General features: G+C 49.4%; 2 protein-coding genes across 2 annotated transcripts; both read right to left on the bottom strand.

The window, feature by feature from the left end:
- Positions 1-1,484: 1,484 nt before the first annotated feature.
- On the bottom strand, positions 1,485-3,390 carry LOC137456241 (granzyme B(G,H)-like). Its single transcript, XM_068167538.1, has 4 exons — positions 3,269-3,390; positions 2,714-2,859; positions 2,344-2,600; positions 1,485-1,806 (listed from the first exon to the last, which is right to left on the bottom strand). Exons 1-4 carry the CDS (start codon positions 3,388-3,390, stop codon positions 1,627-1,629), a joined length of 705 nt encoding a protein of 234 aa, XP_068023639.1. The 3' UTR covers positions 1,485-1,626.
- A 13,630-nt stretch (positions 3,391-17,020) lies between these two features.
- On the bottom strand, positions 17,021-18,239 carry LOC137456196 (olfactory receptor 10A7-like). Its single transcript, XM_068167499.1, has one exon. The coding sequence runs from the start codon at positions 18,222-18,224 to the stop codon at positions 17,274-17,276; it is 951 nt and encodes a 316-aa protein (XP_068023600.1). The 5' UTR covers positions 18,225-18,239; the 3' UTR covers positions 17,021-17,273.
- Positions 18,240-27,992: the final 9,753 nt, after the last annotated feature.

Raw genomic sequence — 27,992 nt, 5'->3', positions numbered from 1 at the left:
GTCAGCAGCAGCAGCAGCTGAGGGAATTAACACAGAACAGCTTCCTTTTGTTTGCTGTCACCATATCCCGGTAGCAGCTGTCGGCTGCCACTACCACAGTGCACTGAGAGTCCTCATTCTCATGCTCAGGCCTCATGTTCCCAAGAAGGCTGCTGTGAGAGACCAAAGCTTGTCTCTCCTGATGTGACTCAACAAAGATAAAATCACCTTTGCTGCTTGCCCAGACAATAGCTGATGTGTGTTGGGCAGAGCCACCTGAACGACTCTTGGGAAGGTGCAAAGATAACATCGCTCACTGGACCACAGCTGGCCTCACAACAATGGGCCAAGGCCACCCTTGGGAGTATGCATAAGACAAGATAATCTCCACCCATCAAGTACCCTGGAAAGGGAGGATGGTGAGACAATGGATTCACCACCTGGCCCCTGATTTCCTGGGGGACAATACTTGGACACATACCTAAGGACTAAAAGCTGTATAAAAGACTTGAGCAACTACTGGCTCAGAAGAAGAAAAACAGAGAACCAAAACACAGAAGGACAATGCTGCTGAGAAGGAAAACTGAGAGAATACCAGGAGAGGAAAAATGGGGTGACCTCATTGCTGTCTACAACTACCTGAAAGGTGGTTGTAGGTAGGAGGGGTTTGGTCTCTTCTCCCAGGCAACCAGCACCAGAACAAGAGTCCACAGTCTCAAGCTGCGCCAGGGGAAGTTTAGGCTGGAGGTGAGGAGAAAGTTCTTCACCAAGAGAGTCATTCGTCATTGGAATGGGCTGCCCAGGGAGGTGGTGGAGTCACCGTCCCTAGAGATGTTCAAGAGAGGCTCGGACGGGGCACTTGGTGCCATGGTCTAGTCATGAGGTCTGTGGTGGCAGGTTGGACTCGATGATCCTTGAGGTCTCTTCCAACCTTGGTGATACTGTGATTCTGTGATACCGTGACAGCGACATCATCATGGAGCCTGTAAGAAGCAGAACCCTCTCTCTGTGCCCTAAGTTCTGCCTGCTGCAACTCATGGAGCTGAAGAGGCTGCCCAGAGGACCACCTCTCTTCTACAGCCAAAGCCTCAGCACTCTTCCTCTACAGACCTAACATCTCCTGCATCACCTTTCCTTCACAGACTCAAAGTGTCTTGGGGGGGGGTGAGGGCTGTGGTAATATAATTCCTTTCCTCTTCTCTCTCTCTCTCACTCACTCTCGCTCTCGCTCTCTCTCTCTTTCCTCTCTCTCCCTTTCTGATCCATCCACTTTATTTACGCCATAAATAGTCCAGCTGTTGATCTTTTGGTCTCCTTTGTGCTTCTAATTTCACAACACGGGAATATGCAAAAGAACTGAGGCTCTTTCCCTCTCTGGGCTGAGACAGCTGCACACAGGTGAGTTTGAACATGCTTTTATTGGTGGCCAGAGAGCAGAGCAGGAGGTAGCACTTGGAGAGCAGTGGGAGGAGGGAGAAACATGAAACTGTGAGAGCTTGGGACTGTGTTTTTAGCTTGCCAGGGAGGCATTCCTTGGTGCAGAAGCAGAAGGCATGAGAGCTTCTCTGACTCCACTTCAGCTGCCCCTGGAAGCCTCTGATCATCAGCAGGCGGTTGATGCCTTGTGGAAATGGGGCACTGAGCAGTTTAGTCAGAGGAGGAAGCCTCAGGCAGGTCTTGGAGCAGAAACCTGCTCAGCTCTTTACGTATCCAGAGCTCAAAATAGGACACTCTGGTAAATACTAAAGGGAAGAAGTGATTTCTGTGTCCATAGGAAATGATGCCATGAGCCTTCCCTTTGCAGACCAAGGGGCCACCAGAATCACCCTGTCAGGTACAACAGAGCACAGCTGCCCTGCCCTAAGGAAGAAAGTGACCCTGTAGCCTCCCTCTGGGTGAAGAACCTCCTCCTTTGGGCATCTCCCTCCAGGCCGTTCTGTAGGGCTTGTAGCTGCCTTACTACTCCTCTAAGCCATTTGGTGAGGACACCTGACATTCAAAGATTGCCTTCACAACCCTGAAAAGAAGAATCTGGTCCTGCTTTAGACACCTGGGAATGTCTGAGCCATCCCAGTTTGTTAGGAGGATATGACAAAGGTCTTACATGAGACCTGCAGCCTGCTGGAGCCGTGGCCAGACCGGGTGCAATATCCTCAGGCACGTGAAAGGACATCTGATGATGGCTGTTGGGCAACTGCAACCTGGTTCAGCCAGCACATCAGTTTCAGAGCTCCTGCAAGGAGCCTCTGCACATCATCCTGAACAGTCTACATCATTTTAATCCCCTTAATCCCCGACTTGAGAACCAGCCTGACTGTCTAATCCCAGCCTCATCCCAGGCTTGAAGCCCCAAACAACACTTACAGGTAACGTAGATTTTTTGCCATTCTTATCACCAGCACAAATCATAGACTGCTGTATGTACTGCCTCTTGAAAGTCTTCACACAGTCTTTCTCTCTCTGCACCTTCAGGTCTGCTTCTCTCAGAACACTACTCTGGCCTTCATTTGGTGATGTCCTGCCCCAGCCAGCTACTTGGCATGTCCTTCCTGGTTTCACATAATCATTTTGACTGGCAAAGGAGATGGTCTTGACTTCCTTAGTCTGGCTTTTGGCTTCAGCTGCCAAGCAGAGAGAACATTGGGTTAGAGCAGGTAAAGGAATGGGAAGAAGTTTCTGGGGCTGGAGAAGTGAGCAGGGGCAGAGCCTGCAGGCAGCAAGGACGTCCAAGGACAAACCTTCAGCAGCATGATGTCATTTTTGAGGTTAGCTTCTGAATAATTGGGGGGGATGACCCAGTGGTCAACGTGGAAGACCTGCCAACTTGGTTCTTCCTCTTTCATGTTGTGGGCTCCCAGGATGACTCTGATAGTCACTTTCCTGCAAGGAAACACCAACATGTTCCAGCTGCCCTGTAGTGGCATGGCACCAGTGGCAATGATGTGCAGGAGATGGGATTGCAATAATCCTCCTCAGAGATTAGTTCTCAGCAAGTTGCCCTCTGTAGCCTGGGTTCCTTTTGCAGTTCAGCTGAGGAATGGGAAACACTGACCTCTCTTCTCCAGCAGCAGGTCAGGTAAGAACCATGGACCAGGGGACCTGTGCTGAGGAATCCTGTCCCAGGCACACAGGCCCTAGCAGACAGTTCCTGTAACTCAGCAGGGATGGCTCAGCTCACAGAGATCCCTGATGTGCCTGTAGGCACAGAGAACTCCTTCACCCCAGGCCAGAACTCCTCATGACTCTGTAAGACTTGAGAAACCTCAGGTACAGAAAGACAGAGCCTTACCTTTTGCCAGCCACACAGTGAGCTGCTGAGAGCACTGCTCCTGGGTGGATCAAGAAGCCTCCACACATAAATGTCTCTGGATTACATCCACCCAAGTCGCTTGTAACGGATACATAGGCCATGTAGGGCCTGGAGTGGGGCTTAACTTCCTGTCCACCAACAATCCTTCCTGGAAGAGAGATGCCAAGTGATAACATGCTGCTATCTCCCATCGTGTGCCCAGCTGCCAGCCTCTGTTGTCATGGGCCAGTGGCGCCAGGAGCTCTCCTCCCTTGGGCTGTCCAAAGCAACAGAGAGAAAAACAAGCAGCACTTCCTCGGGATGACCAACCACAGCTGACTGCACATCTAAAGCTCTGTCAAAGGGCATCATTGGTGTCAGGCACACACTGAGCCAGGAGATCAGAGAGCAGAGATGTGAGAAAAGACAAGGCAGGTACCAGACAGACTGCCCACTTGATGCCCATTTCTGCCTTCGCATGCCCTTGTCTAAATCTCACCTATCTGTGCTCCCCAGCCCCAGCCCACGGGAGAAGGACAAAAGCACTTACGAGCAGAAGCAGCATCTTCTAGCAGTTCCCTGCAGAGCCAGAACAGTTATGGCCAGGCAGGGGGCAAGTACAGAATGACAACTTATTTATAGTGCTCTGGAGCTGAAGCAGGAAACCTCAGCCTGCCATCCACTTCTGTCCCTTGCTGCTTTTGTTCTCACAAACCCAGGCTGTGGTTTGCTGAGGGGCTCTTGTCACCATTTCTCCTTTTTGTCACCAGCTCCTCCTAAGCCTTATTGCCTTATCCTTTCCTCAGTGTGCCCAAAGGTACTCCAGGGAATCAGAGGAGCCAGACAATTAGGACATGTGTTGGGCTCCTTCCTGTACACTGTGAGAGCTCAGCTAGGTGGTCTCCCAGGTTTGCACAAAACATTGACTGGTTGGATTGGGGTATGTGGAGGGAGAGAAGGGTCCTCTCTCAGGGCTTGGCTTTATGCTTTGTTCAAGAAGCAGGAGACATTCCCTCACAGCTGGTGGCCAAGATGAGAAGACAGCTCTGTCCTGTAGCTTCTCTGTGTGGCTTTGCCTTTGATTCTGGCCCTTTGCAGGCTGTGGAACTTCACTGCCTGCAGGCTGCAGAGACTTACCCTGGGATGGCAGGAGCAGCATTTGCAGATGGTACAGAAGATAGGATTGGATGTTTAAAGCAAGGGTCAAGGATGGAGGAAGGTGAATTGGGGACAAACTGTGGGGTGTGTGGGGGTGTAAGGGGCTGGTTGTGCATAAACAGGCACCTTGCCAGTGCAGTTCTCTGGCCCTGCTCCTTGCCTGGTCTCCTCTTGTCTTCTGATGGAACTCTATCTCTGGAATGATTTTCAGCAGGAGTTCTCTAAGCCCTAAGGCCATGAGAAGAGCAGGAGCTATGCTTCTGCCACAGCACTGTGGGAACTGACAGGCCACATGCAGATGCTATGTGAGACTTGCTTCTACCCCTGCTGCTGCAGCTCTAGACCACAAGGCTCCTTCAGACAGGAAGGCTCTTAACAAGACAGACACAAGGGGCTTTTGACAGGTTCATTTCTTGGTGACACTTTGCAAAGCTGAAGAAGTCCTCCAGAGAGAACTTAGAATGCGAGTAGACAAATCTGCCTGGGTGTTTCAAAGGCCACTCTTTGCTTTGCCCAGGCTGAGTGTCTAAGGCAGGTTGCTGGTGGCTGCATCACACAAAGGTACCTTTGGATGGGTTTTTGTGACAGCCTCTGCAGTGAGGCTGGGTGTCTCAGGGGCCTTCCTGCACAGATGCCTACAGCTGGGCTGCAGGGAGGTTACTGAGTTGACTGAGTTTCTACAGTCGAGTGTCTCGTTGCTAGTGAGTAGCCTGTGGCCAGCTGCGGGTGTTGCTGTGCATGCAAGAGAGCTGGAAAGCTGTGGGTGGCTCCCAGGTCAAGTACTGCAGACTGAGCACCTCAGTGCAGCTGTGTGGAGGTTCCCAGTGTGCCCATGGTGGGGGCTTGTTGTGTTTGTGTGAGGCTGGGAGGAGGGTGTGGTGAGCCAGAGGGTCTGTACCACCTGTTGTGGTGGTATTGACCCTTTAGGTCTCACCTGCCCAGGTGCCAGATCCTGGGGATCCAAGGGCAGGCACTGCACCTCCTGAGTATCAGCAAATCTACAGTTGGGTGTAAAAAGGAAAACAAAGATTAATTCTAAATGGATGTCATTGCTCAGATGTGAGATGCACCATAGCAATATATCTCACATTCCTTTCTCTCAGTTTCACTTCATCTTCTGTCCTTCTCATGACCCTGTTATCCTGTACTCCCCTGGTTAGCAGGGGGAGTCATGCTGAGACTCAAATAATTCCTTTGAAGTAAATAAAGATGAACCAATGCTAAACAGCTGATGAAGCAGGTTTGATTGGACCAGAGCAGAGGGAAGGTGGGAAGGAAAAGCAGTGACAAGTGGAGTCCCTCAAGGATCAGTACTGGAGCCAGTCCTGTCGGTGACATCTTTGTCGGTGCCATGGACAGTGGCATTGAGGCAGCCTCAGCAAGTTCCTGACCACACCAGCTGCGTGGTGCTGCTGTCAGCTGGAGGGAAGGATCCATCCAGAGGGACCTGCACAGGCTGCAGAGCTGGGCCCATGACAACCTCATGAATTTCAATAGGAGCAAGGGCAAGGTCCTGCATCTGGGTCAGGGCAATCCCAGCACTGATATAGGCTGGGCAGGGACTGGCTGGAGAGCAGCCCTGAAGAAAAGGCCTTGGGGGTGCTGGGGGAGGAGAAGCTAAACAGGAGCCAGCAGTCAGCACTTGCAGCCCAGAGAGACAAGCAGATTTGAGCTGAATTGCTCAAGTATGAGCATCCTGTGCCATTTGATGAGACATGGCCACATCGGAGGTAGCAGGTAAGGCACAGGAGTCCCATGTGCAGCAAGAGCATCAGCTGGTGGCTGTAAGGAATAGAATAGAATAGAATAGAATAGAATAGAATAGAATAGAATAGAATAGAATAGACCAGGTTGGAAGAGACCTTCAAGATCATCGTGTCCAACCTATCATCCAACACCACCTAATCAATTAAACCATGGCACCAAGCACCCCATCCAGTCTTTTTCTGAACGCCTCCAATGATGGTGACTCCACCACCTCCTCGGGCAGCCCATTCCAATGGGCAATCACACTCTCTGTATAGAACTTCTTCCTAACATCCAGCCTAAACCTGCCCTGGCGCAACCTGAGACTGTGTCCTCATGTTCTGGTGCTGGCTGCCTGGGAGAAGAGACCATCATCCACCTGTCTACAACCCCCCTTCAGGTAGTTGTAGAGCGTAATAAGGTCACCGCTGAGCCTCCTCTTCTCCAGGCTAAGCAACCCCAGCTCCCTCAGTCTCTCCTCACAAGGCTGTGTTCCAAACACCTCACCAACTTTCTTGCCCTTCTCTGGACACCTTCCAGCAAGTCAACCTCCTTCCTAAACTGAGGGGCCCAGAACTGGACACAGGACTCAAGGTGTGGCCTAACCAGTGCAGCAAACAGGGGGAGAATGACCTCCCTGCTCCTGCTGGCCACACTGTTCCTGCTGCAGGCCAGGATGCCATTGGCCCTCCTGCCTGCCTGGGCACACTGCAGGCTCATGTTCAGCTTGCCATCGACCTGCACTCCCCGGTCCCTCTCTGCCTGGCCGCTCTCCAGCCACTCTGACCCCAGCCTGTAGCACTGCATGGGGTTGCTGTGGCCAATGGGCAGAACCTGGCACTTGGATGTGTTCAATCTCATGCTGTTGGACTCTGCCCATCTGTCCAGGCTGTTGAGGTCCCTCTGCAAAGCCTCTCTACCCTCCAGCAGATCAACTCCTGCCCCTAGTTTGGTGTCGTCCGCAAATTTACTGATGATGGACTCAATGCCCTCATCCAGGTCATCAATAAAGATGTTAAAGAGGATGGGGCCCAGCACTGATCCTTGGGGCACACCACTGGTGCCTGGCTGCCAGCTGGATGTGGCACCATTCACCACCACTCTCTGGGCTTGGCCCTTCAGCCAGTTCCTAACCCAATGCAGTGTGCTTCCGTCCAAGCCAGGGGCTGACAGCTTAGCCAGGTGTTTGGTACATCCAAAATATTACCAAATGCTTATTTTTAGGTAACTAAGTTGTGCTGAGAAGAATCCCAGTTATATCCCAGGTGATATCAAAGCAGGTTAGCTTAATCACCTCTTCTCCTTCAACTGGAGAGAGGATGAGCTCCACACAGAACTGCAGATGCAAATCACAGAGCTGGGTCTCTGTAGAGGCAAGATGAGACTTGTAGATCCTAGGATTCCAGACCTGAGTGTGGAAAACTTACATCCTTTCATAGAACCACAGAATGGTCTGGATTGGAAGGTATCTTAAAGATCACCTAGTTCCAAACCCCCTACCATGGACAGGGACACCTCCAACCAGACCAGGTTGCTCATCCAGTCTGGCCTTGAACACCTTCAGGGAGGGGACATCTGGGCAACCTGTCCCAGTGCCTCACCACCCTCACTGTAAAGAATTTCTTCCTAATCTCCAGTCTAAATCTGCCCTCCTCAATCCTTTTGTCCTATGCCCAGGGAGTTAGTTGAGGCTTCATCCCTGGAGATGTTCAAGGTCATTCTCAACAGGGCTCTGAGCAATCTGATCTGGTGGAGGATGTCCCTGCTCACAGCAGCAGGTTGGACTGGATAACCTGTGCATGTCCCTTCCAACCCAAACCATTCTATGATTCTATCACCACCAGCCCTTGTAAGAAGTCCCTCCCCAGCTCTTTTGTAGCCCCCTGCAACTACTGGAATGTCAGCAACGGAGACTGGAGTCAATACAGATGACCAATATGATCGAGTATTGTTCCTTTATTGTTCCAGCATTGTAGGCCTATAGTGCAAGCATAGTGAGCATGCCACAGTAAAGTAAATCAAAGAAGAAGGGAAAGTGTGTAGCAAGGGAACTTCTACAACTTATATAGACTCAGAGAGCCTCATTGGCATAGCTTCATTGGTTCCCACAAGTCGCACTGACATAAATTATTGGTCCAACTACTAATGACACGTGAGGTTGTTGATGCAGGTGTGTGTCCTGTTATTCCAAGATAACTTTCTGTGTTTATAGCTACCAGTGCCCTGCTTTAGTTACATGCTGCAGGCACAGCACTGTTTTGCTACACTGCTAGCCGCTTCTGCACTTATGCTGAGCATGGCCTACCACCATGTCAGGCTCTAGGCCTACACTGCCAGATTGCTCACACTGCCAGATTGCTCACACTGCCAGATTGCTCACACTGCTCGTTGCTGGCGTTGCCACACTGGAAGGCCTTCTCTGTATGTGTGTGTGTGTGAATGTGTGTGTGTGAATGTGTCTGTGTGCATGTGTGTGTGTGTGTGTGTGTGTATGGTTGTGTGTGTGTTTGTGCGTGTGTGAATGTGTGAGTGTGAATGTGTGTGTGTGTGAATGTGTGTGTGAATGTGTATGTGCATGTGTGTGTGCATGTGTGTGTGTGAATGTGTGTGTGCATAGGCATTTGTTCATGCATGTGTGCATGTGTGTGTGTGCTTGTGTGTGTGTTTGTGTATGTGAATGTGTGTGTGTGTGAATGTGTGTGTGTGAATGTGTGTGTGTGTGCATGTGTGTCTGTGTGCATGTCATAGTATCAGTCAGGGTTGGAAGGGACCACAAGGATCATCTAGTTCCAACCCCACTGCCATGGGCAGGACAGGGACACCCTACACTAGATCAGGCTGGCCAGAGCCTCATCCAGCCTGGGCTTAAACACCTCCAGGGACAGGGCCCCAACCACCTCCCTGGACAACCCATTCCAGGGCTTCAGCACTCTCATGGTGAAGAACCTCCTCCTCATATCCAGCCTGAACCTCCCCACCTCCAGCTTCATTCCATTCCCCCTACTCCTATCACTACCTGAGATCCTGAGAACACCCTCCCCAGCCTGTGTGCATGTGCATGTGTGTATATGTGTGTGAGTGTGAATGTGTATCTGTGTGCATGTGTGTATGAATGTGTATGTGTGCATGTGTGTGTATGTGTGTGTTTGCATGTGTGCGTGAGTGCATGTGTGTGTGTGTGAATGTGTGTCTGTCTGAATGTGTATCTGTGTGCATGTGTGTGTGAATGTGTGTGTGTGAATGTGTGTGTGTGTGTCTAGGCTGAGGACAATAAGGGAAAGCAAAAGGGAGTTAGATTTGTGGCAGAAGGCTCTGCAGATCTCCCCTGCTGAGGGAAGGGTCCCTGGAAATGGGGAGGGATGGATACAGGTCCCTGCCAGGGGTGGCAAGAGAAATCCATCCCGGCCCTCTCTCCCTCCTCTGATGCCCTTGCATAATAAGCATGAGGCCCTGCAGGCCGAGGGCAGTGGGGATGAGAGGGCTGAGGAGCAGCCATCCGGAGTGCAGTCTAAGCCCAAGCAGTCCCCACCAACTGTAACGACCAGCTCCACATAGAAAAGGAGAAGGGTTATAGTTGTTGGAGACTCTCTCCTGGGGGGTACTGAGGGACCCATATGTCGTCCCAACCCATCGCACAGGGAGGTCTGCTCCCTACCCAGGGCACGGGTTAGGGATATCACAAGGAGAGTCCCTAAATTAATCCAGCCCTCTAACTATTACCGTCTGCTGGTAATACAGGCTGGGAGTGATGAGATTGACAAGAAGGGCACCAGGGCAATTAAAAAAGAATTCAAGGCCCTCGGACACTTGATTGATGGGGCAGGAGCTCAAGTGGGGTTCTGCTCAGTTCCCTCAGTGGCAGGGGAGTACACTGAGAGGAATGGGAGAACCCATACCATCAACAATTGGCTCAGGGGATGGTGCCAGCAGCGGAATTTTGGCTTCTTTGATCTGGGGCAACTTTTACTGCACCCAACCTGCTGGGTCCTGATGGGATGCATTTATCTAGAAAGGGTAAGAGAGTCCTAGCACTAGAGTTGGCAGGGCTCATTAGGAGGGTTTTAAACTAGGTTGGAAGGGGGTGGGTGAGGAAATCGGTCCCTCTGCAGAGGAAAGAGTAGGGCACAAATTAGGGGCAACTGAGAAGTTGGGAACCCAGCTGCAGTGCATGTACACCAATGCACGCAGCATGGGCAATAAGGAAGAGGAGCTGGAGGTCCTGATCCATCAGGGCGACTATGATAGAGTCGCCATCTCAGAAACTTGGTGGGACAACATGCACGATTGGAGTGCTACACTGTGGGGCTACAGGCTCTTTAGGAGAGACAGGCGAGGGAGAAGAGGAGGAGGGGTGGCTCTGTATATTAGAGAGTCACTCTCTGCCCAAGAATTTGAGGTGGAGAAAGAAGGGATTGAGAGCCTGTGGGCTAAAATCAGAGGGCAGCCTAACAAATCTGACATCCTGGTTGGAGTCTGTTACAGACCACCCAACCAGGATGAGGAGGCTGATGAATTGTTCTACAAACAACTGGAGGCTGTCTCAAGATCATCAGATCTTGTCCTTGTGGGTGACTTCAACCTGCCAGATATCTGCTGGGAACTTAACTCAGCAGAGAGGAGGCAGTCCAGAAGATTCCTGGAGTGCATGGAGGACTGCTTCCTGCTGCAGCTGTTAAGTGAGCCTACCAGGGGACAGGCTCTGCTTGACCTGCTGTTCTCCAGTAGAGAAGGGCTGGTGGGAGATGTGATGGTGGGAGGCTGCCTAGGGTGCAGTGACCACGAGATAGTGAAGTTTTCAATATGCAGGGAGCTAGGGAGGAGCACCAACAGAACCTTCACTTTGGACTGCAGGAGGGCAAACTTCAGCCTGTTTAAGAAACTTATTTGCAAAGTTCCCTGGGTACCAGCCCTCAAGAACCGAGGGGTCCAGGCTCATTGGGCCTACTTCAAACAGGAGCTCTTGAAGGCACAGGAACTGGCAGTTCCCACGTGCCGGAAGATGAGCCGGTGGGGAAGGCGACCGGCCTGGATGAGCCAGCAGCTGCTGGAGGACTTAAAGGGGAAAAAGAGGCTGTATCACCTTTGGAAGGAGGGGAAGACTTCTCAAGGTATGTTTAAGGAAGTTGTTAGATTATGTAGGAAAAAAAATGAGAGAGGCCAAGGCCCAGCTGGAACTGAAGCTGGCCACCTCTGTGAAAGAGAATAAAAACCATTGTTACAAATGCATTAACACTAAAAAGAAGGGCAGGAAGAACCTGCACTCCTTATTGGACATGGAGGGGAACACTGTAACTGAAGATGAGAAGAAGGCTGAGGTCCTGAACACCTTCTTTGCCTCAATTTTTAACAGCAAGGCAGGAGTTCAGGACAAGTGGCCTCCTGAGCTGGGTGACAGGGTCAGGGAGCAGTGTAATGCCCCTGAAATCCATGAGGAATTAGTTTGGGACCTGCTGAGCCACCTGGAGACTCACAAGTCCATGGGACCAGATAGGATCCATCCTAGGGTGCTGAGAGAGCTGGCAGATGAGCTGCCAGGACACTCTCCATCATTTTCCACCAGTCCTGGCTCACTGGAGAGGTCCCAGATGACGGCAAACTGGCCAAGGTGGTCCCCATCCATAAGAAAGGTCAGATGGAGGAACTTGGAAACTCCAGGCCAGTCAGCCTGACCTCAGTGCCAGGGAAAATGATGGAGCAGATTATCCTGGTGGCAATAACTGCGCACCTGAAGGATGGCCAAGGGCTCGGGTCCAGCCAACATGGATTTAGGAGGGGCAGGTCCTGCCTCTCCAACCTGATCTCCTTCTATGCCCAGGTGACTGCCTGGTGGACATGGGGAGGCCTGTGGATGTGGTCTACCTGGACTTCAGCAAGGCCTTTGCCACCATGCCCCACAGTAAACTGGTGGCCAAGCTGTCAGCCCCTGGCTTGGACTGCAACACTCTGTGCTGGGTTAGGAACTGACTGACTGTGTCCAGTTCTGGGCCCCTCAGTTTAAGAAGGATACCGAGACACTTGAAGGTGTCCAGAGAAGGGCAACATGGCTGGGGAGAGGCCTTGAACACAAGCCCTACGAGGAGAGGCTGAGGGAGCTGGGATTGTTTAGCCTGGAGAAGAGGAGGCTCAGGGGTGACCTCATTGCTCTCTACAACTACCTGAAGGGTGGTTGTAGCCAGGAAAAGGTTGATCTCCTCTCCCAGACAACCAGCACCAGAACAAGGGGACACAGTCTCAAGCTACACCAGGGGAAGTTTAGGCTGGAGGTGAGGAGAAAGTTCTCCACCGAGAGAGTCATTCGTCATTGGAACGGGCTGCCCAGGGAAGTGGTGGAATCACCGTCCCTGGAGGTGTTCAAGAGGAGATTGGACGTGGCACTTGGTGCCATGGTCTAGTCATGGGTCTGTGGTGACAGGTTGGACTCAATGACCCTCGAGGTCTCTTCCAACCTTGGCGATACTGTGATACTGTGTGCATGCGTGTGTGCATGTGCATGTGCATGTGTGTGTGTGAATGTGTGTGTATGTGTGCGTTTGCATGTGTGTGTGTGTGCATGTGTGTGTCTGTATGTGTATGTGTGTGTTTGCATGTGTGTGCACATGCGTGTGTGTATGTGTGTGCATGTGCAGGTGTGTGTGCATGCATACGCGTTTTTGCATGTGCATGTGCGTGTTTGTGCCTGTGCATATGTGTGTGCATGCACGTGTGCATGTGTGTGTGTCTGTGTCTATGTGTGTGTGCATGTACATGTGTATGTGTGTGTGTATGTTCACATGTGCGTGTGTGTGCAGAGAGTGTGTCCTACTTGCAGACCCTGCTGGGCTAGAGCTCAAGCAGCTGATGCTGCTGGTGCCAGCAGGGTTCACAGTGCTTGTATCTCCCTGGAAGGCTCCAAACCAGAGCCAGTTTTGTCTCAGCATTTATGAGAGAATAGTTTGCACCACAGAGCTGCCTCAGCCTCAGGGAAGATTATCCACAGTGCTTGAATGGTCAAAGTAGCGAAGGAAGGCAAGAGAAGAAAGAGTTCATGTAGGGATAACTCTAACTGACTTTAGCAAGCCAACTAAGAACATTGTGGTGGGTTGAGATTACCTCCAGCTAAATGGAGTAAATCTTCAAAGAAATCAAATGCAGAACTCAGAAGCCAAATGAAAGAGACATTTACAAAAGGTAAACTAAACTCCAGAAATATAAAATGCAATGAGTAGGTCTGTAATAGATTACATCCCCCTGGACAGCCCCTCTAGAGGGCTGCTGCAGCCTCCTTCTTCAACCCCCTTTTCCCTTCCCAGTACCTTACAGGCACAATATGAACCAGCAGAAGGTCAGGAAAGGACTAAGGGAGCAAGCCTGGCAAAGCTGCAGAGAGCAGCAGCGAAAGTGAGACAGAATAACTTGTGCAGCAAACTGTATCCTTCTCAGCAAGGAAATGAAATGATACAGACATATCTATATTACTGTTTTGCCTCCAATCCCTTACTTTATTTATCTTTAACTCAGATACCCAGAAAGCTCCTCTTCTTGTTTATAGCTAAGACACTAGGCTGAAGTATCAGCCTTGAATCTCAACAAGCATTACAATAACTAAGCTACTGAACATCTGACAGCCCAAAAGCTAACAGCATCTACATCAGCTAAGGATCTAACTAATTTTACAAAAACAGGGATTGATTGTAAAGTTCTGGGTGATCAGAGGAGGAAGAGGATTGTTCCTTCCTTTTAATCATATAGACAAATCCTAAGCAGGGCAAGTTGATGTTCTGCTTTGTTTTGCAGCAGACTGGCTCTCATGACTCCCAGGAGAACCATGGGGGAAATGACTGCGGTTACCCACAGCATCATGCACACTTTGTATGTGCCCCTGCAGGCCTGGTGTACATGCTGTGTGAGAGCTCACACCTTGTGGGGACTTGAGCCAGCAGTGTGCCCAGGTGGCCAAGAAGGTCAATGGCATCCTGGCCTGCATTAGGAATAGTGTGGCCAGCAGGAGCAGGGAAGTCATTGTGCCCCTGGACTCTGCATTGGTTAGGCCGCACCTTGAGTACTGTGTCCAGTTCTGGGCCCCACAGTTTAAGAAGGACATTGAAACATTTGAACTTGTCCAGAGAAGGGCAACAAGGCTGGGGAGAGGCCTTGAACACAAGCCCTATGAGGAGAGGCTGAGGGAGCTGGGATTGTTTAGCCTGGAGAAGAGGAGGCTCGGGGTGACCTCATTGCTCTCTACAACTACCTGAAGGGTGGTTGTAGCCGGGAAGGGATTGGTCTCCTCTCCCAGACAACCAGCACCAGAACAAGGGGACAGAGTCTCAAGCTACACCAGGGGAAGTTTAGGCTTGAGGTGAGGAGAAAGTTCTCCACCGAGAGAGTCATTGGTCATTGGAATGTGCTGCCTGGGGAGGTGGTGGAGTCATCGACCCTGGAGGCGTGCAAGAGGAGATTGGACGTGGCACTTGGTGCCATGGTCTAGTCAGGGGTCTGTGGTGACAGGTTGGACTCAATGATCCTCGAGGTCCCCTTGGTTCTTGAGGGCTGGTACCCAGGGAATTTTACAAATAAGTTTCTTAAACAGGCTGAAGTTTGCCGTCCTGCAGTCCAAGGTGAAGGTTCTGTTGGTGCTCCTCCCTATCTCCCTGCATATTGAAAACTTCACTATCTCATGGTCACTGCACCCTAGGCAGCCTCCCACCATCACATCTCCCACCAGCCCTTCTCTACTGGAGAACAGCAGGTCAAGCAGAGCCTGTCCCCTGGTAGGCTCACTTAACAGCTGCAGCAGGAAGCAGTCCTCCATGCACTCCAGGAATCTTCTGGACTGCCTCCTCTCTGCTGAGTTAAGTTCCCAGCAGATATCTGGCAGGTTGAAGTCACCCACAAGGACAAGATCTGATGATCTTGAGACAGCCTCCAGTTGTTTGTAGAACAATTCATCAGCCTCCTCATCCTGGTTGGGTGGTCTGTAACAGACTCCAACCAGGATGTCAGATTTGTTAGGCTGCCCTCTGATTTTAACCCACAGGCTCTCAATCCCTTCTTTCTCCACCTCAAGTTCTTGGGCAGAGAGTGACTCCCTAATATACAGAGCCACCCCTCCTCCTCTTCTCCCTCGCCTGTCTCTCCTAAAGAGCCTGTAGCCCCACAGTGTAGCACTCCAATCGTGCATGTTGTCCCACCAAGTTTCTGAGATGGCGACTATATCATAGTCGCCCTGATGGACCAGGACCTCCAACTCCTCTTGCTTATTGCCCATGCTGCGTGCATTGGTGTACATGCACTGCAGCTGGGTTCCCAACTTCTCAATTGACCCTACCTTGTGCCCTAAATTTTGGTCCTGTGGCTGCCACACAGGCAGAGCCAGCATGAGGAGGGTGGCCTTAGGCCCTGGGATCGACCAGGGGACTTTGAGAGTCTGGAGACACCCTAGTGGTGGCACCAAGTGCTCATTCCGCTGCCAAGTGGAGGAGGGAGTGGGAGGAGGCATGGCTATTTTTAGCAGCTGTGTGAAGTTATAAAAGGTGTTACAGTGGGGCAGGCTGCCAAGGGATCTGTTGTGGGGACTGCAAGAGAATCTGCTGTAGGGACTGCTGAAGAATCTGCTGCGCAGGCTGCTGGAGATCTGCTGTCAGCCACCACCATCACCTTCCCCTCTGAGAGCTGCCCTTCCTGCCTGCCCTTCCCTGCTCTTCCTGCAGTGTTCCTGCTTGCTGTTCCCAACTGCTCTTCTAGTTTGTGCTATTCCTGTGTGGTAGTTTGTGGCTGTACCTATACAATTCTCCACAGATCTTGAACAGAAAGTGGTAGAAAGTAAATAAATTACTGTTGGGTGTAAAAAGGAAAACAATGACAAGCTATAAACAATCCATTGGGTAGGTAACAGACATAAAACTTGGATATGTAAACTTTCTTTCTTTTGGTTTCCTCGCTCTGGGAGACACTAACTTGCTTCTGATTGACCTCGACTGTGTTCTTTGTTTTGGCTGAATATCCTAGCAAAATAACTCTCTGCTCTTATCCATTGTCCCTTTGTGTCCAGGGGCATAGGAGGGGGCAGGGAGTGGGAAACTATTAGCTCACTGCTTTTTGGCCAGGGGGTCCTCGTGCTGTTTATAAATTGTTAATCCTGTGTATTTTGTACATATTCATTGCATTGTAGATCGTAGTTGTGCCTGTAAATACAGCTTCATTTGCTTCCAGCTGGGCTGGGCTGGCAATTTAATGCTGGGGGGAATTTCCAAGCCACCACACACTGTCATGGTGCAGTACTCTCTACAGATCAGACCATCCTGGTACCTCTACCTGTTGCCTCTTAAAATGGTTTGGCATGTGGCTCCATTGTGAGTCTTAATTCTGTTTGCAAGAATGTTAAGCTACTCACAATAAAAGCTCCAATTGGACATCACTCAGAAGTTAAGCTCAGCTGTTCCCAGCCCCTCTGATATCTGAGGACAAGCTGGAAAGCAAGGGGCTGGAACTTCTGACAGACTATGCACCACTGCATCGTGATACCCCTTGGACCACCTTCCTGGTGTGTTCCTGCAGTTATGTCTGGGCTGCACATGTGTGTGTGCCTGAAAGTTCTGAACCACACTGGGGAGTCATGGCAGGAGCTGCTGTAGCTGTTTCCCACAGACCCAGTCCAGATCTAACAGCAAGGCAGTTTCTGGTTCCCAAGACCCTGGACACAGCCACCTTCAACAGCTCCTTTTGCTTTGAAACAAGAAGACACAAACTTTGGGAATGGGCCAAAGGAGGCTTTTATTGTCCATCACCTGCAGTAATGTTTTGCTCACCCCTCTCTCTCAGACAGGGTGCAGAACGAATATGTTATTGCAGAGGAATCATGTTACTCATTGGCTCAGGTTTGGGCAGTGGTAGCTCTATCTTGGAACCTCTGTCGGGCACAGGAGCAGCTCCTGGTCACTAAACTGTGTCCATAGAGGTGACTGCTATAGACTCCTTTCTCCATTTGGAAGTCCTTGATAGCAAGAAGCAGATACTTACAGAATGCCTCTTGGTTTCTGCTGTTCCCAGCGAGCTCATGAAGCTTACACAGCCCCGGGAATGGACATAAACATTTTAAATTACACAGTCATGGACAACAAATTATTTATTTCTTCACCATGTGGGTCATCAATCTGCTCAGGACATCTTTTATGGCTTTATTCCTCAGGCTGTAAATCAGGGGATTCAATGTGGGAACTACGGTTGTGTAGATGAGAGCCAGGAACTTCTTAGTGTCTTGTGAACTACTGGATTTGGGCCGTAAGTAAATCAAGGTCCCACTGGCATAATAGAGTGTTACAACAATAAGGTGTGAGGAACAGGTGGAGAAGGTCTTTTGTCTGCCCTCTGCAGAGGAAATCTTGAGGGTGCTGGAGATGATGCAGGCATAGGATACCAGGATGAGACAACATGGTGTAAAGAGGACCAGCACTGTGGCCACAATGATCTGCATTTCATAGGGAAACGTATCAGTGCAGGAGAGCATGAGGAGTGGAGGAATATCACAGAAGAAGGCATTCATCTTCCTGGGCCCACAGAAGGGCAGTGTGAGCACCCAAGCTGTCTGCACCACAGACACAACAGTACCACTGCAGCAGGCCAGCAGGACGAAGGAGAGACAAACTCTGTTGTTCATGATGGCTGTGTATCTGAGGGGGCTGCACACAGCCACGTAACGGTCATAGGCCATGGCTGCCAAGAGGTAGCATTCAGTGGCTGTTGAGAAGACCACCCAGTAGAGCTGTGAGGCACAGCCCACGTAGGAGATGCTTCTGTCCTCTGACAGGAAGCTTGCCAGCATCTTGGGGACAACAGTTGATGCTGTGGAAATGTCCAGAAGGGACAGGACCCGGAGAAAGAAGTACATGGGCATGTGGAGGCTGGGGTGCACTGTGACCACGAGGATGAGCAGGTTCCCAGTGATGGTGATGGAGTAGATTAAGCAGAAGGTGAAGAAGAGCAAGAGCTGCATTTGGGGGTGGTTGGACCATCCAGAGAGGACAAATCCGGTCAGCAGAGTGTGGTTTCCTGGTTCTGGTCCCTCTGTTGGCTTCATTTGAGAGGAATCAAATGACTGTCAGAGGGGTAGTCATTGTCTCAAGATCACAGTGATGCTGCCAGTTCCACAGGTGAGGAGACTTGGGAGTCTCTGGAGAGTCACTGAATTGAAGGGTGTATCTCTGGAGCTGGCTGAGCTGAACTAAGCTCTCAGGTCCCAGCTGGTTCCAGAGATACTTTCTTCACTGAGGGGAAGTTCAGTATTTAGCTGTCTTAAGGAGTAGTGGGCAGCACTCCTCTTAGAAGCACCTGCTAGCACTCTGCTGCAGCCTGGTGTTTTCTGCTAAGGGAACTGCAGGCAAGACAGCCTTCCTCCAAGGCATTTAACACTAGCTTTAGATGCCTTTTGTCAGAGGCTAATCTAAGCTGAGCAGCAAAGTGAAAACTGTGGATGTGGAAGCCAAAGAGGGCTCTCTCTTGAAGGCACAATAAAGAAGCTCCAAGGTTCTCAGGCATGTAACAGCCTGATGTTTCTACAAGAACCTTTCTGGATTTGACTGTTTCCATCAGCACAGAGAGGAAAGAGCCCTGTCTGACTGCAGCTCCACATTCTGAGACATCCCTGGAGACAACCTGTGCAGACAGGACAGAGAATGGCAGGAACAATTCCCTGCAGTTTGCAGAACATTCACAGCCGTTTTCTCAACTTGTTAGATGCAGGAGGCTGCAGTAGAATCAACCTAATTCTGCTTTTTGATCTCTCAGGAAAGTTTTGGCCTACTGCTATGGTCATTAGCTGTCCATTAAAGTCAATAAGCCCACAGCAGCCCTCGTTTTGCTGGCAGGGCTTTATTCCCTGATGCAGAGCAGCTCTCAGAAACAGCTCTCACTTTCTCTCATTCGTGTTGAGTGGCTGTGAGGACCTTCAAGTTTTGGTCTTAGCTCTTCCTTTGCTTTATGTGTTCACAAGAAGCATTTTGAAGTAAATGTCCTACCTTCAGCAGTTCTGTGCCTGATCCAGTGCTTCCAAAAGGGATCATGCAAGTTCCACCAGACGAATCTCCATGGTTGTCTCTCACTAGGCACAGTGTTGGGCCGAGGACCCCTGCAGTCATCTGTCAGTGCAGGTTTTAAATTGTCTTTTCAGTGCAGCTGCACTCCTGCCACAGCTTGAATCATCTGTGACACAAGCCCAAGTTACCTTCAATGGAACATCAGGGGTGCTTGCTCTGAAGCACCATCCACGAAGTTTCCTTGCCCCTCACACAGAGGTCATGAATGCCGGAGACTTGTCTCACAGAGAAGAAAAGGAATTTGTTAAGGGTGTTGCAACTTAGCTGAGCTGGAAGCAACTGAAAAGGCAGGCACCTCACACCACCTTTGGGCTTTTGTGTGTAAGAAGAGAACAGCTGAGCTACCTCTGACACGTACCTTACTTCAGACTTAAGTAGGGTCTCTTGAAATCCCCATTTCCCTTAGGGGTGGGATTGCTTGCAGCTGAGCTTACACATGACATAGTTGGTTGTTCAGAACTCAGTGCTCCCTCTGGGGTCACTAGGAGGTGAGAAACCAATCTGATGCTTGCCATAGCAGATGAAGTGCTGTTTGGAATGGTAGCATTCCCTCCTCCATCTCTACAGAGGGAATAAAGTGGCTCCTTCAGACATCCTGTCTGACATGCCCACCCCTATGGATTGTGCATCCTGAGCCAGCTGATGATCAGGCCTGAAAAATAACATCAAGGATCTGTGATTCAAAGGACAGAATCAGCCTGACCCAACCCTTTTCTACTGGAATGGGATCCCTTCCCTTCCCTTCCCTTCCCTTCCCTTCCCTTCCCTTCCCTTCCCTTCCCTTCCCTTCCCTTCCCAAACCTTCCCAAACCTTCCCAAACCTTCCCAAACCTTCCCTTCCCTTCCCAAACCTTCCCAAACCTTCCCTTCCCAAACCTTCCCAAACCTTCCCTTCCCAAACCTTCCCAAACCTTCCCAAAACTTCCCTTCCCAAATCTTCCCTTTCCAAACCTTCCCAAACCTTCCCTTCCCAAACCTTCCCAAACCTTCCCAAACCTTCCCTTCCCAAACCTTCCCTTTCTCTGGAAAGGCATGGGAACAGAAAACAGAAACCACAGCTGGATGTGGTGATGGCACATTATGCCCAAATATTGAATCATGTCCCTGCATGTGGACAAGTTCCCCCTCTTTCAGGAGGAAGACAAAAGCCAAGGCATTAGCCAGGCCAGCAGGCACACAGCGCATGCAGTGCTGGTGCCAACACCAAGTATGGCATGCATCATGCTTTCTATAGGCTGAAGCCAATTGCTTATGAGAGTACCCATTGGTCAAGTCCAGCCTCGAGGAATCTATAAGTATCACCCCAGTTGGTAAACAAGTTGCCCCCTCTTTCACTTTGTCTCTGTACTTGCTTGAGAGAACAACTCTCAAGCCATAGCCTCTGCCATTGAGCTCATTGTTTAGCTTCTGTCATACATGCACGCATACGGAAAGCCTCTGCTTCGTAAGAAGCAATTGTGAGGATCATCTCCAGAAGGAGGACCTTTGCTGTGCCCGAGGAGCCCAGCGTCATCACAGCAGGTTTTACATCAGCCCCGAGATTCGCTGTAGCCAGGCCAACCCTTCAGCCCTGTCTGCTGTCGTCTGATCAAAAACATCCAATCCGCCTATCGGCAACCGTCGCCCCACCCTGTCGTGCCAGCTGACTCCAAGGGACGACCCCACGGGCCAACCCCGACCACGACCGATCCCTATTGTCTGGAGGGAATTGACCGAGTTCTGAAGGGAACCTGCTTACGAGCTAAGCCCAGGTTCCATTATTCCCCCTCCACTGCTGTGGAGAGAGGAGACAGTAACCCAATGCCACCGTCCAACTTGACTAGGAACCAGTCCAGCGACAGTAGTCTGCTGGACCTCCACCTTGCTACAAACAACAGCTACAGAGTATCTCCCACGTGCTTTCCATCCACTAGCACTCAGTTCAAAGTATCCATGTCTAGCAGAGTAATTGCTGATGCATAGAAAGATTATAATATTGCTGTGTATAGCCAGAAGCCACCTGCGTCCCGACGAGTCGCCATCTAGTGGCCAAGCGGCAGAACTGCACCCTTCGTTATATAAATATACAATTAGTCTGTTAGTTCTGTTATTAGTCTGTTATGATTAGCTCTAATCATAACACTACACCACGTATGGAATGTATTTAACAAATGTGCACCAGAGCATGTATATAAGTTAGTGATTAATCGGTTATTAATAACTTTCTAAGTAATAAAAATAATATTTTCTTAATTCATATTTCATATTCCTAAATTTAATAAACTCTTCATCACACAGGAGCAGCAGCAGGAGGAGCAGCAGCCGGAGCAGCACCTCTCAGAGGCCACAGCAGCTCTCAGATGTGATGACAGTGGCGGTGGCCCACAGCAGGTCTCCAGCAATCCCCCACAGCATTCTCTTGCAGCCTGCCACACTGTGGCACCTTTTATAACTTCACACTCTTGCTAAAACCAGCCATGCCATACCCCACCTGTCAAAAGAACAAATGCCCAGTGCCATGACTAGGGAGTCTCCAGCATCCTAAAGTGCCTTGCTTGACCCCCGGGGACTAAAGGCAGACTCCCTGTGCTGGCTCTGTCTGCATGGCAGCCACAGGAACGAAACCTCTGTGGCTCAAATGATTCTACCAACAATGTTCAGACAAATCTCCACATATTTTTCAGTCCCTCATACTGTCCTCTGGCTCAACATGGGTGGCACTCATACCAAAAGGTGAAACTATTATACAGAGACAGAACAGAAAACTCTTCTATAGTAGGTGAGCTATGACACAGTATGTGAACTATGATACTGCATGCAAACTGTTGCAGTGTGTATAGATGTACTGGATCTATATATCATCATAGTATGTCTAGATAACCACAACCATGCTTTCAGGGGCACATGCAGCTTGTAAGTGAGGCTGTGGGTCCTCCTGGGAGCCATGAAATCCAGTTTGCTGTAAAACAAAGCAGAAGATAGACTTGCCCTGCTTGGGCTTTGTCTGTATGATTCAAATGAGGAAACAATCCAATGAGTGCTAATTTTATGCTCCTCTTACAATTAAAAGAGATAAAGCAAGTGCCCACAGGTCATTCTTAAGGAATAAATCATTTATTTCAGGAATCAGCAACCCTTCCTCCCATCCTGTACAGGCTGACTCAAATAACATCTCATAGGGAGGTACTCCTACATCTTTTCGAGGGTGTCCTGGACCATGCATTAACAAGACAGATAAATCTGTTTTGAGCCATTGCCCCTTTCTCCTCCCTCTCTGTTACAGGGTCCGGATTGAGGTCAAGGAGCCCAACAGGCAGGCACTGGTAAGGCTTCCCGGAGAGGAGTGGAAGCTGAACTCGATCCCTGAGCCTCACGTTTCAGAGAGTGTAGGAATCCTGTCTACCAATCCTGGATGCAAATCACCTTGTGATTACATCATGAATCAAGATGTGCCCCAAAAAAGGATAACCTGACTGCAGCTGACCTACCACAATGGCCTAAAGGACCCAGCCATCATGCCTTCAGGACAAAATCATCTCCAGCTATCACATAGCCCCCAGGAAGGGAGGATGGTGACACAATAGACTCACTACCTGTTTCCTGATGTGTAATGAGGGTGTGGGCAGGTAGATGGGGTGGGAGGAGGCGGAGCCCCCCCCCCCCCCCCCCCATCTAGACCACTACCTAAAGTACACAAAAACTTCCTGGGAAACAATACCTGGACACTTATGATTTCCTGGAAAGATTTCATGGGGGACAATACCTGGATACTTACCTAAGGATGATTTCCCAGGATGATGTCCCGGGGACCAACACCTGGACACTTGCCTGAGGACTAAAAAACTGTATAAAAAGACCTGAGCGACACTGTGAAAGTAGAAGAAAGAAGACAGCACCACACGCTGGAAACATCATGGGGCAACACAACGGATCTTGGACTCTGAAACTCTCTTTCCATCTCTGACCATTGGTAATATAATCTCTTTCCTACTTTCTCCTTCTTCTCCCTATTCCCTCTATCTCTTCCTCTAATTCCTTCCCTCTTCCCTCTCTCTCTCCCTCTCTATTTTCTCCCTCTGCCCTTCTTATTTCCACTTTGTTTATGTAATAAATAGCGTAGGTGTTGATATTTTGGCCTCATTTGTGCCTCTAATTTCACAACATGGGAATATTCAAAAAGAATGGAGTCTCTTTCCCTCTCCGGACCGAGACATTAATTTGGCATATTCGGCAGGATTCCCGTGCAGTGGAAGTATCACAGCAAGACTATTGCATTTCTGAGAACCCCGAAATGTGTGTGTGTGTCTGAGACGTACTTTGAGTACGAAGTGAGTGCGGAGTCCAGATTCGTGTTTTTACTCTCCCGAGAGGGAAGTGGCCAGAGAAGGATGAAGTGAAATTTTCAGAGAGGCTGTGTGGGAGTTCTCAAAAGCTTTAAATGTGTGTGCTTTCCCGGGGAAGATTAACTGGGGTACAGATGTTGATTTTATAGTGTGACCTCCCCGAGAATTCTCAGTACCCTGCTTTGGGAAACCCACTTTTTTTGTGATATTTGTAAAGTGTGTATTCTCTCAGGGAAATACTGTGACTTTGTCTTGAGAAGCCCAGTATTGAAGCAAATGTTGAGAAACATCTGCCGGTGTGTGTTCTCTCAGGGAAAGAGAGTGACTCTTCCCTAAGAATCACAGGGTTCTTGTCCTGGTGTAACAGAAAGTTTGAGGTACAAAAGCTGAGAAGCTTTTGCAAGTGTGGGTTCTCTCAGGGAAATAATGTGACTTCCTTGAGAAGCCCAGGTTGTTGTTGTTTTTTCTTGTGTGTGACCTCTCCTGAAAAATCCATTGTGCATTTTTCCTGGAGAAGATTATTTTGGAGTAAGCCTTTTAAAAGTGTATGTTTTTCCAGGGAAGATTTTGTTGGTACAAACAGTGTTTTTGATCTGACTTCCCGGTGAGACTTGGTGCCCTATTAAGAAATGCTTTGTGAAACAAAAGAGACGGCCTGGCGTGAGTGGCTTTTTAACCTTTTAGAAGCTCACGGTGCCCACCCATCTATACAAGGTCTTGACTGGGCTTATGAAAACTGGAGTAATTTCCAGAGTGTGGCTGATCGTATTTTGGCTCTGCAAAAAGAAGCAAAGGCAAAAACCGGAAAAGGGAAATCTTTTGTTTGTGCAGTGTTGGATGCCTGTTTAGCAGCTGCAGTGAGAGAGAAAGAGGAATGGTACGAGCAGGAGAATAAAACTATTTCCTCTTTGCAGGGCTTAGTAGACGCAGTACGAAGCCATGTTGCCACTTTAAAAAACATAGTAGCAGATCTTAAAATTCAGTTAGAAGCAAAACAGGAGAGGAATTACCCAGATCCTGCCCCCATATATCCTTGGTCAGAACTGACAGGAGCTAAGGAAGCTGCTGTGCATATCAGACCTCTCATTAAAACTTAAATTTTATACGAGGATGGGGAAACTACCCCCACTGCCACAACTAAAGAAACGCCTTTCTCCTCAACTGAACTGGGCAAAATTTGTAAAGAATTTGCACGCTCTGCTGGGGAATCTGAGGTGGAATATGTATGGTGAGTTTCAAAAACTGGAGGTGATCAGATTATGTTAACAGAAGCTGAAGCCATGGGCTATTGGGGTAATAATGTTTTTCTAACTACAAAAAACAGAGGTGGACCCTGGAGCCTTACCCAGCGAGCTGCCTATTGGGCAGGGGGGTTTGATCCAAAGGAGAGAGGGGAACCTATAGTTCTGTGGGGAGGGATGAATCAGGTAATGGAGAATGTGCAAAAGGCTGCATGCCTGCAAATGATATATGAAAGAGAACTAAAACGTCATTTTGAATCCCCCCTTTCTCTCCTGGTGGATGCAAACAGAATGACTCCTTTGATCAGGGGTCTTCCTGACTCGCTTAAAATAAGAGGTATCCAGCTCTAAAAAGAAATAGCTGATACCCCACTTTCTTCCAGGATGCAGGCTGCTCTAAGAGACAATTTAACACCTGGAGGCAGCCAGCCTGACTTGAAACCATGGACGTGGGAGGAAGTTGGAAGGGAGTTATTAGACTATGCCAGGCAATATAGTATCCCTGAAGAAATTAAAAAACCTGACACTAGAGGCTTGAGGCATGTAAAAATGAACCACCTACCCTCAAGTCCTCAGGGGTTTAACCGTGCCCCCAGCCGGTTTGGAACAGGGGGCAGGGAACACACAAACACCCAGCAATATTGGTGGGGCTTAGGCCTAAAGAAAAATATCCCCAAAGAAGTGATAGATGGGCTAAACACAAAGCAATTAGAAATTACTGTGAAGAACTGGCCTGAGCCCAATCATAAAATTGAGCCCACTGCTCCCCCCTTAATAGGCTTATCTGATGAGAATAAAGGCATGCCTTCTTTTCAGCCTCAGGGAAACTGAAGTCTTCACTCCTCAATGGTGAGCAGAGGGGTGAGGGGTGGATGTATATTCGTCAGCTCACCGAAAATGGCCAGGGCAATTTACTAATCACTGCCATTGTAGGACCAAAACAAATTCCTATTACATTTTTAGTAGACACTGGGGCTCAGATTTCAGCTATTAAAACAAAGGATGCTACTGATTGTGGAGTGGTGCTCTCCAAACAGAAATTGCTGGTAGCAGATGCTCTGGGTAAAACCCATACATAGGCATTAGCAACCATCCGGTTACTCTTGCCAGGGTAAGATAAGGACACAAAGGTGTCAGTGGTCGTAGGGGAGTTTCTAGCTAACCTCCTAGGGCTTGATGTTTTAAAAGGGAAGACCTGGACAGACAACAAAGGGCAAAAATGGCACATGAGCTGGCCAAGCCACTCTCCATCATTTTCCTCCAGTCCTGGCTCACTGGCTCACTGGAGAAGTCCCAGGTGACTGGAAACTGGCCAATGTGGTCCCCATCCACAAGAAGGGTTGGATGGAGGAACCTGGAAACTACAGGCCAGTCAGCCTGACCTCAGTGCTAGGGAGTGATGGAGCAGATTATCCTGGCAGCAATAACTGCGCACCTGAAGGACAGCCAAGGGCTCAGGTCCAGCCAACATGGATTTAGGAAGGGCAGGTCCTGCCTCTCCAACTTGATTTCCTTCTATGATCAGGTGACCCGTCTGGTGGACGTGGTGAGGCCTGTGGATGTGGTCTACCTGGACTTCAGCAAGGCCTTTGACATTGTCCCTCACAGCAAACTGCTGTCTAAGCCTTTCTCCCCCTACCTCCCTTTTTTCCCAAAAGGGGTTAGAGCGAGAACAGCTAATTATTAAGGAGGAAATTCTGTTAGCTCAAAGCGCATGCAAGAATTAGTTTTCTTATCTGTTAGCTCAAGGTTAACTCCATCCAGCAGCTGTTGCTCAGAGAGAGACAGAAACAGACAGGCTGAAAAAGACAGAACTGAACTGAACTGAGATTCAAACTGAACTAAAACTTAAAGTTGCATTCTACCAATCTACCAATTAAATTAATTTAGAATATCTTGTTTTTAAAACATTCAGCCAGAGCATTCCAGCAACTGTCCCTGTCTTAAAGGCACAGCCTAAAACCGTCACAAAGTCCATCTCAAGTGGACAAGAATCTGCCACTACAGATGGCTGCAGCTGAGGCACACAGAATATGCCTGCTCTTCTGAAACCCCACCTTCTGCACTACATCCAGTTCTGGTGCCCCCAGCACAAGGACATGGAACTGGTTGACAGTGTCCAGAGGATGCCATGTAGATGATGAGAATGCTGGAACACCTCCCTGATAGGGACAGGGTGAAAGCTGGGGTTGTTCAGCCTGGAGAATTGAAGACTCCAGGGAAACCTCATGTGGTGGGTTGAGAGGAGGCCTAGCTCTCCCTCCCCCACCAAGAAAAGAAACCACAGCTAGCCCAGTCAGAGAAGCAAAGGGTGTGCTATATTTACAAGCAAAATGAAATGCTGGTTGTATATACACAATATATACAGTATTTACAATATATATGCAGAAATATACAGCAAAGAAAAATACAGGAACAAAATTCCCTCCTCTGGACAGAGGAGGGTTCCCCCCGTACCCCCCTCTTTCCCCCTACCTCCCTTTTTTCCCAAAAAGGGTTAGAGAGAGAAGGCAGTTATTAAGGAAGAGAGTTCTTATTAGGCCTCCAAGCGTGTGCAGGATTAGTGCTTATCTGGTATTCAAGGTCAAAACTTTGGCTAGTTGCTCAGAAGCAGACAGGCTGGAAAAGCAGGACAAAGTGGAACTGAGAAAAATTCCAATTCCACTAAAACATAAAGCTGCATTCTACCAATCTATCAATTAAATTCATTTAGACCTATCATTGTTTTCCAAAACATTCAGCCAGAGTGTTCCAGCACTGTCCCTTTCTTAAAGGCACAGCCTAAAATGGTCGCACCTCAGAGCAGCCTTCCCAGTACCTCAGGGGGGCTACAAGAAAGTAGGGAAGGGACATTTGCTAAGGGCTTATAGTGACAGGATGAGAGGGAATGGACTGAAGGTTGAGGAGTGAGGATGTAGACTGGAGGTTAGGAAGACAATCTCTACAGTCAGATTGGTGAGGCACTGGAACAGGTTGCACAGATGTCCCTCCCTAGAGGTGTTTGAGGCCAAGTTCGATGAGGCCTTGAGCCACCTGGTCTCGTAGGAGGAGTCCCTGCCTGTGGGACTCTTGGACGATCTGTAAGGATGATCTGTAAGGATGATCTTGGATGATCTGTAAGGTCCCTTCCAACATGAACTATTCTAGGATTCTAGGAATATCCTTCAGAAGATGATTATGAACAGGACTT

The sequence above is a fragment of the Melanerpes formicivorus genome, unplaced genomic scaffold (genome assembly GCF_026170545.1).
Source record: "Melanerpes formicivorus ecotype bairdi unplaced genomic scaffold, bMelFor1.0.p_v2 SCAF_119, whole genome shotgun sequence".
NCBI classification, from domain to species: domain Eukaryota; kingdom Metazoa; phylum Chordata; class Aves; order Piciformes; family Picidae; genus Melanerpes; species Melanerpes formicivorus.
Note: the sequence above shows the minus strand (reverse complement) of the source record. Positions and strands in the feature narration are given on the sequence as shown.

Coding starts and splice junctions, on each gene's coding strand:
- LOC137456241 (XM_068167538.1), bottom strand. CDS start 3,390: ATGGCCTATGTATCCGTTACAAGCGACTTGGGTGGATGTAATCCAGAG. Junction 2,860..3,268: donor CACTGTGTGGCTGGCAAAAG/GTAAGGCTCTGT, acceptor GTTTCCTTGCAG/GAAAGTGACTATCAGAGTCA. Junction 2,601..2,713: donor CATCATGCTGCTGAAGGTTT/GTCCTTGGACGT, acceptor TCTGCTTGGCAG/CTGAAGCCAAAAGCCAGACT.
- LOC137456196 (XM_068167499.1), bottom strand. CDS start 18,224: ATGAAGCCAACAGAGGGACCAGAACCAGGAAACCACACTCTGCTGACC.